This window comes from Belonocnema kinseyi, chromosome 8 (genome assembly GCF_010883055.1).
Source record: "Belonocnema kinseyi isolate 2016_QV_RU_SX_M_011 chromosome 8, B_treatae_v1, whole genome shotgun sequence".
In the NCBI taxonomy this organism is placed as follows: Eukaryota; Metazoa; Arthropoda; class Insecta; order Hymenoptera; family Cynipidae; genus Belonocnema; species Belonocnema kinseyi.
Window position 1 is genome coordinate 29,081,942 of NC_046664.1, and position 9,303 is coordinate 29,091,244.

General features: G+C 22.5%; 1 protein-coding gene across 1 annotated transcript in view; it reads right to left on the reverse strand.

Annotated features, from left to right (window-relative positions):
* Positions 1–8,084, reverse strand: part of LOC117178893 (survival of motor neuron protein) — a 28,876-nt gene extending 20,792 nt beyond the window's left edge. Inside the window, exons 1-2 of the mRNA XM_033370421.1 lie at positions 7,886–8,084; positions 62–247 (exon numbers count right to left, since the gene is read on the reverse strand). Coding sequence (XP_033226312.1) covers positions 62–247; positions 7,886–7,930 — 231 coding nt within the window. The 5' untranslated portion in view covers positions 7,931–8,084. The remainder of the gene's footprint in view (positions 1–61; positions 248–7,885) is intronic.
* Between the last annotated feature and the right edge of the window lie 1,219 nt (positions 8,085–9,303).

Below are 9,303 nucleotides of genomic sequence, written 5' to 3' on the forward strand. Positions count from 1 at the left end.
AGATATCGAATAAATTTCAAATTTTTTTCTTTCTTTCTAATTAATAGCGAAAAAGGCTAACCCTCTGCATTTTGTGAGAATGTCGATGTTCTTTTTGAGCTGCAGATTTGTTAGGTTTTTCAGGCGGAGATTCCTGTAACCCCATACGTTTCGTAACTTCCTCTTTGGCCAAATTAACAGCTTTATCGTAAGCTTTTATCAAGGCAGAATCATCCCATACATCTTCGTGAGTTGCGTCATTCATTGTCTAAAGATTGATTATAAAAAACACTCTGTCCACAATCCACATTTTATATAATTAACTTAAATATTTTTAAACACATAAATAATTTGTGTTTGAAAATATCTAAAATCAAGGTAAATCAAAGTAACAATTATCAAAATATAGGTAACAATTATTGTTATTTTCATTATTCCGAAACTTTTAAGCGTTGTCATTTTTTTTAATATAGATTTCAAAACGTATCGGCTTAAAAATTTGAAGCTTATGGATATAAAAAGTCTTCAAATTTTAACAACTAACTTGAAAGTTTTCTTTACATTTTTAAGAGTTAACTCTAATGGTTTTAAATTTTAAAACTTATTAATTTGGTTTGTCCAATTTGTAAAATTTTTATTTATGTAAAAAAGAAAATCTTGAATTTTTAAATCTTAAACTACAATCTTTAGTGTTCTAAATTTAGATTTGGTCAAGTTAAAAGGTTTTATTTTTCTTAATGGGGGAGTTTGCCACTTACCAGAGTGCGTAATCTGGGTCTAAATTTTCAGAAAACTCAAATTTATTATATAAAGAATAGATTTTTTATATAAATTATTAATAAAATTTTATAGTTTATTCGTAAAATAGAGTCCAAGTGTCAGTTATTCAACTTAAAAAGGAAAAAATTAAAATGTTATGTACAATCGATTTTTCTTGCATAGTTACGAATTTTACAAACATGACATTATTGTTTACTAAAAGGACATTTCGAAGTACATTTTTTCAAAATTTTTCTAGTTTCTATATCAAAATCTACAAACCATTTTTTCAAATTGAAAACCCCATTGTTTTATAAAATATATTCTTCTTTTTTTTATAGAATTCAAATGTTTTTGATTAAAATTTGGACGTTGAAGTCTCTTCTCTTGAATTGAAAACATATCTTATATTTTTTTGTTTCATTTTTAATTAAAAACTGATCTTTTTTATTTGAAAAATTACATAATATGTTGAAAATTCTTCCTTTTTGGTCGAATTCAACGACTTTTTATTGAAATATCAACAATTAAATTTTAAAATGTGTTTGAGATTCATCTCTTTTGTTTAAAATAAACAATTTCGATACAAATAATTTTTTTTCGTTCAAAATTGATTGATTTAATTCATATATTTGATTCAAAATTTGTCTCTTTTTGTTAAAAATTAATCTTAATGCTTAACAATTGTTCTTTTCGGTTGAAAACACATTTTTAGGTTGAAAATTTAACTCATTTAAAAATATTTTTTCTTTTCTTGAAAATTGATCATTTTAGTTGAAAGTTCAACTATGGGTTTAAAATTTGATTTTTTTAAAGAAAATTCTTCTTCTTGTTTGAAAATTAATCTTTTTGCTTGAAAAATCATTATTTTTGGTTAAAACATTTTTTTCTTGCTTTAAAATTAATTGTTTAAGTGAAATGTGAACTATTTAATTATGGTTACAAATTTCTTTCTTAGTTGCAAATAAATTTATTTTGACCAAAACTTTACTATTTTATTAAATAGTTTTTTTTTAATTAATTTATTAACTTAAAAATTCAGTATTCCATTTAAAATTCGTCTTTTTTGTTTGAAATGAACTTTTTTTAATTAACATTAAAATTTTGTTTTCCTGGAAAGTTAACTATTCAATTTTTCCTCAAAAATTTATCGTTTTGGTTGAACTTTATACTACTTTGTTAAAATGTAATTTTTTTTGTTTAAAATTTATTACTTTAGTTAAAAATTCATCTCTACTGCGGAAAATGCAACCATTTATTAAAAAATTCGCCTTTTTAGTGAAAATTAATTTTTTTTACAGAAAATTTAACTATTCCATTTTTTATTGGAAATGTTTCCTTTTTTAGATAGAAATATACATATTTTGTCGCTAATTGTACATATTGTTGGAAATTCAATTTTTTTCCTGTAAAATTTCAATATTCCGTTTGTTGACAATTAATTTTTTTATTTAAAAGTTTAACAATTGTGTTAAAAATTCGTTTTCTTTTAATACAATATTGACCTATTTTAGTTAGTGCTTTAAAAATTTTATTTAAAATTTATGTAGTTTTTTGAAAATTTGCCTTTCTAGTGAGAACTTAATCTTCTTGTTTGAAAAACCATCATTTGGTTGAAAAATCAACTGTTTCATTTTTGGTTAAAATTTGAACTATTCATTTTTCGCACACAAAATATATATCTTTATTAGTTAAAAAATCTGCTATTTGGTAAGAAAAATAGAGAATTTTATCAGAAGACGTATTTTGAATGTTTTCAGTAAACAATAATCTTATGTTTGTAAAATTTAGAACCATGCAAGAAAAAGTGACTGGTAATTAAAATATTACATTTTTTCTCTTCAAACTGAATCACTTACTCTTTTATATTTATTTTACAAATGAACTATAAACGTTTTAAAATAATTCTTATCAAAAAAGCTAATTTTGATTTATTAAATTTTGGAAAAACCCCATTCTAAAATTTTGAATTATTTAAACTAGAAGGAAATAATTTTGAATTTTTTAACATGACATTATTCAATTTTTAACATCTACTTGAAAATTGTTGATATATAAATGATTTTGATGGAGAATTGTACAATTGTTAACAATTTCATTTGTAACAACAAAAACAGGTTAAAAGGATTTTTTTTAATCCTACCATTTCTAATTACTTAAACTAAAACGAAATAATTTTGAATTTTGTTAACAGGACTTTAACCGATCTTTAGTTTCTATTTTCAGAGAAAAGCTCTACTTTCAAATTATTTGAATATTAAGGACTTTAATGGAAAATTGTAAAATTTTTAAAAATTTGATTTGGTACGACAAAGAAGAATTTCTTTTTTAAATTCTACAATTTTGAATTATTAAACTAGAACCAAATAATTTTGCATTTTTTAACATGACGCTATTCCAGTTTTAATTTGTTTAATTTTACATTTATTTAGCTATAAAGGATTTTTAAATTTATATTTTAATTTAATTTTTATTTAACTTTAAAATTATAAAATGTTAAACAATTAAATTATAAATCAAAATTTAAATATTAAATTTTTCAGCTAAATTTATTGCTACGATAAATTATTTAACTCCAATGGTTAACTTTCATAATTTAAAATTGTATAGCCCTTTTGTTAAGCAATCACTTTTAATACTATACATTCAAACATAAAAACATAGAAGCTTGAACGATTTCAGTTCAAAATTTTGCGTTAATTTTAAATTCTCTAATTTATAAAATTTCCATTCTTTTAATTTTAAATATTTTCAGTTTAATTTTTTTCCATTTATTAAGGTTTATTCTAATATAAACCTTTTCTATTTTACAATTATTTAGCAATAAAGGAATTTATTGAGGATCATACAATTTTGAACAATTTAAATTTGAAATGAAAAAATTTTTAACTTGAAATACTGGATGCAACTTGAACTTTCACGGCTTCGAATTTTTAAGAGTATTAATTTGGGTTTTCCAAAAACTTGAAAGTCAGTAAAATATAAGAAAAAATTTCCATGAAAATTCTTGTATAAAACTTAATAAAGTCAAATTGAACACTTTATTTGAAAACCCTCAAAAAACACTTATGCCACTAAAAATCCAAAACTAATAAATGCAAGCTTGAGCAATTCAAATAAAAAATAATGATTAAATCCTGTATTTTAGACGATGCGTTAATTTGAAATTTTCTATAACTGATCAGTTTCATTTAAATTATTCTTTAAACGTTTCAATTTAAAATTGTTATCAATTAATAAGGCTTTAAATTGGAAATTGTTTAATTCTACAATGAATAAAAGTAATTAAAAGAGTAATTAAATTCACTGGATCGTTTCATTTTTTCAAAAATCGATCTGAAATCTTTGTGAAATAATTGAAGTATTTGTGAAATTTTTTGAATATATCCGAAATGCTTGAAACCTTTAAAATCCTTAGAAAATCATTTAAATCTTTGTTAAATCTTTCTAAATATTTGAAATCTTTCTAAATATTTGAAATATTTTTTGTAATATTTGTGAAATTATTGAAATCTTTGGGAAATTATTGAAGCCTTTGTGAAATCTTTTGAATCGATCCGAAATCTTTTCGAAATAATTAAAATCTTTGTGAAATATTTGGGACCACATAAAAATCTTCGTACAATATCTGAAATATTTGCGAAATCTTTAAAATTTTATTGAAATCTTGGTGAAATTATTCAAATATTTCTGTTATCTTTGCGAGATATTTAAAATTATTTTTTAAATATTTTGTAATATTTTATAAATTCATGAAATATTTGGTAACATTTGTGAAATTATTGAAATCTTTGGAAAATCTTTGAAATCGTTGTGAACTTTTTGAAATCTTTCTAAAAATTTTATGCAATATTTTTAATCTATCAGAAATTTTCGAGAAATATTTGAAATGTTTGTGAAATCATTTCAATATTTGGTACATTTTTGAAAATTTTTTTAAATCATTGAAGTATTTGTGAAATATTTTTAATCTATCAGAAATCTTTTAAATATTTACTAAATCTTCGAGAAAGCATTGAAATATATCTGAAATCTTTGCGAAATAATTAAACATTTTCTGAAATCTTTGCGAAATGTATGATAATATTTGTAAAATTATTGAAATCTTTGTGAAATCATTGAAATTCTTGAAATATTTGGTAAATTTGTGAAATCTTTTTAATATATCAAAAATCTTTTAAATCTTTGAAAACAATCTGAAATCTTTGCGAAATAATTAACAAATTTCTGAAATCTTTTCGAAATGTTTTTTGAAATATCTGATATTTGTGAAATTATTGAAATCTTTTAAAAATCATCAAAATCTTTCGAAAATATTTGAAATTTTTGAAATATTTGGTAATGTTTGTGAAATTATTGAAATCTTTGGCAAAATCTTTCTGACATCTTTGGAAATCTTTCAATGTTTAATTATTTCGCAAAGATTTCAGATGGATTTCAATGGTTTCTCGAATATTTAGTCAATATTAAAAATATTTCTGATAGATTAAAAATATTTCACAAATACTTCTTAATTTAAAAAATTTCCCAAATATTTTATGAAAAATTCAGATAGATTTCAAAGAGGTCACAAAGATTTCAATGATTTTCCAAGGATTTCAATAATTTAACAAATATTATTAAACATTTTTAAAATATCTCAAATGTTTCGCAAAGATTTCAGAAAAATGTTAATTATTTCACAAAGATTTCTAATATTTCGCAAAAATTTCATAAATATTTTAAATATTTCGGATAGAATTCAAAGACTTCAATGATTTCAATATTTTCACAAATGTTACTAAATATTTTAAAAATATTTTATACATTATGAAAAGATTTCCAAAGATGCCAGAAAGATTTTGCAAGAATTTTAATGATTATCTTAGCAATTCAAATATTTTGGACAGTTTTAAAAGAAATACTTCAATGATATCCAAAGATTTCAATAAATTCACAAATATTTAAAAGATTTCAAATATTTTCGGATATATTTAAAATATTACATAGAAATTTCAGATATATTTTTAAGGTTTCGTTAATTTCACAAATATCAGATATTTCAAAAATATTTCGGAAATATTTCAGAAATTTGTTGATTATTTCGCAAAGATTTAAAATTTTCTAAAATTATTTCCCAAAGATTTAACAAATTTCTGATAGATTAAAAATATTTCACAAATATTAAAAATATTTCAATAATTTCAAAAATATTACCAAATATTTAAAAGGTTTCATGAAGATTTCAAATATTTTCGAAAAATTTTGGATTGATTTACAATATTTCATAGAAATTCCAGATATATTTTATAAGGATTTCGATTATTTTTGAAAGATTTCTGATAGATTAAAAAGATTTCACAAATACTTTAATGATTTTCCAAAAAAATCCATAATTTCATAAATTTACCAAATATTTCAAGGATTTCAATGATTTCACAAAGATTTCAATAATTTCACAAATATTATCAGATATTTCAAAAATATTTCGCAAAGATTTCTTTATCTTTATGAAATTATAAAAAATTTTCTGAAATCATTGGAAATCTTTGGCGAAACATTTGAAATATTTTTGAAATGTCTGATAATATTTGTGAATTTATTGAAATCATTGGAAAATCATTGAAATCTTTGTAAACTCTTTGAAATCTATCTGAAATTTTTATGAAATATTTTTAATGAATCCGAAATTTTTGTGAAATATTTGTGAAATCATTTAAATATTTGGTAAATTTGTGAAATTATTAAAAATTTTAACAATCACTGAAGTATTTGGGAAATATTTGTATTCTATCAAAAATATTTTGAATATTCACTAAATCTTCGAGAAAGCATTAAAATCTATCTATCTATCATCTAAATCTTTAAAATATATCGAAAATTTCTATGAAATATTTTTAATATATCCGAAAATTTGCGAAAATATTTAAAATCTTTTAAATATTTGGTAATAATTGTGAAATTATTTAAATCTTTTAAATATTTGTAAAATCTTTTTAATCTATCAGAAATCTTTGAAATCTCGGTTAAATCTTTGCGAAATATTTAAAATCTTTGTGAAATCGTTCGAACTTTGCGAAATTTTAAAAATATTTGGTAATATTTGTGAAATTATTGAAATCTTTGAAAAATCATTGAAATATGTGAAATCTGTTAAATCTCTCACAAATATGTGCTAAACATTCGAAATCTTCGCGAAATATTTGAAATCTTTGTGCAATATTTGAAATCTATCGGAAATCTTCGTGAAATAATTGAAGACTTTTGTTAAATATTTTAAATCAATCCGAATTCTTTATGAAATTTTTGGAAAATCATTAAAATCTTCTAAATCTGTCGGAAAACTTTGCAAAACTTAAACATTTTTGCGAAATCTTTGGAAAATTATTAAAATCTATGTGCAATACTTGAAATCTACCTAAAATCTTTACAACATTTTTATAATCTTTGCGAAAGCACTGTGAAAACCATGCGAAATATTTGGTACTATTTGTGACATTTTTGGCAAAATGAATAACATTACTGCAATTCTAACCTTTTCTATTTGAAAATTATTATTTATGAAGAATTTAAATTTGAAACTTGGTGTATAGACTTATATTTGGGAGATCATTCATAGCACAAGGTTATTCAAAATTAATTTTTTTTTAAACAGAACAGTTCTGTTTGCAAGTTTTACTTTCGATTTTCTTTATAATGAAAACAATTATGTTATGCATTGTGCTGTCGTATTTTATTGTGTAATCTAATACTATTCCTAGAGAAAAAAATGATTTTTAAACCTTTTAAAACGTTTTTGGCACGAAGTGTTTTTAGATTTCTAACCTGCAATATGAGAAAATACTTTTTAATATTGATTTATTCACAAAATATTACGACTGACAAATTAATGAAAGACTTTTTAAGCGATGTAAAAGTTTTGAAGCAGTTTCAACTTTAAATGTATAGAAATTTAGAAATTGATATCGAAATTTTGAGGTTAGATTTCATGATACCCACTCGAATTAAAACTATTTAGTCAGAAAGCATTGATATTTAAATGTAAAGAAAATAAAAGACAATCGTAGATTAATTAATGATTTTAAACAAGATGTTATTTTATACAATAAATAAAGGTGAATATTAAACTTTAGAAGCTTCGAAAATTATGTTGGGTAAATGTACACACCTTACTGTTGCGTCTCACAAATAAAACGTCGTCTTCTTCATCCATTATACTCGGTACAAAAATTATTTTATGTTATAATAAACATTTTATGCACTTGATTCATAAAACTCCATATGTAAAATGTCACCCAACGATCAACAAAAAATTATTATTAATGTTCAATGCAGTAAACAAATATGGCGGATGCTCTTTTTCCTCTTCCTCTCTCCTTCTACTTGGTCACCTCTTCTCACTCTAATATCGAAAGTCTTTTCGATATGAAACGTGCCGGGAAAATTTCAAACAATATTACAGGAAAAAAATGTTAAGATAATTAAACATTTTACAAAGAAAATAGAAATTCGTTCAATCCATTTTTGATGTTTTAAAATTTTTATTGTACGTATTTCAGATATTTTGAAATTCAGATAACGTTAAATTTGAAATCTCATCAGTTTTAAATTTGAATGTTATTATCTCATTTATAAATTACGTATCATATTTTTTGCCCATGTTTCACCCCACCCCCTCATACTGTAGCAAGTCGTAAAAAAGTGGTTAAGAATGCCCCCCCCCCATTTAAATTAAATTTTTCAAACAAATTTAGCCATTAGGGTGGTCCAAAAAATTTTCGATTTTCAGAAAAAATTCCATATTTTGTTTTTTTCAAGTCGGTCAAAATTAAAGTTTGGTCACCTGCTAAGGAATATTCAAGGAATAATGTCCACCCATTATCTCATTATTTTAATTCCCCAAAACCCTTGTATTGCGCCTAGAATATGACCCAAAATGCAAAAAATCAGTTTTATGTCAAAATTATGATGAAGGAGGTATTTTTTTAAATTTTCTTCTAAATTAAATATTTATGGTCGATAGGTTACAAGTTTTCAAGTATTATCTAAAACTATTTTTTAATTGTTTAAACAATTATTATTTGTTTAAAAAAATTTTTTCGCCTATAAGTCGTGAAAAGTTTTAATTTTTAGGAAAAAATGATACGGTGATGAATTTCAAGAATCATATTTATAACCTAAGATATTTGGTAATTGTTTAAACAATTTTCATTTTTTGACACAATGGGTCCTTCCTGTTAACGTAAAAAGTTTTGTTGTTGTTGAAATAATGACACAATTAACAAACATGAAAATATTATTTTCTTGTTTAGGATATTTGTCAACTTTTTAAACAATTTCAATCTATTTAAATAAATGTTTCGTCCTGTGAATCTTGAAAAGTTATTATTTTCTGAAATTTATGTCGCAGGTTATATATGTTAAAAGTTATATTTTTGGTAAAAGTCAGTTTACTATTATTTAAACAATTAATATCTTCTGCTGCTTATCATAGAATAGATTGAAAACAATTCTAGTTTAAAGAAATGAATACTATTTGTGTAATTGAGTATAAGTTCCGAAATAGGAAAACACTAAATAATAAGC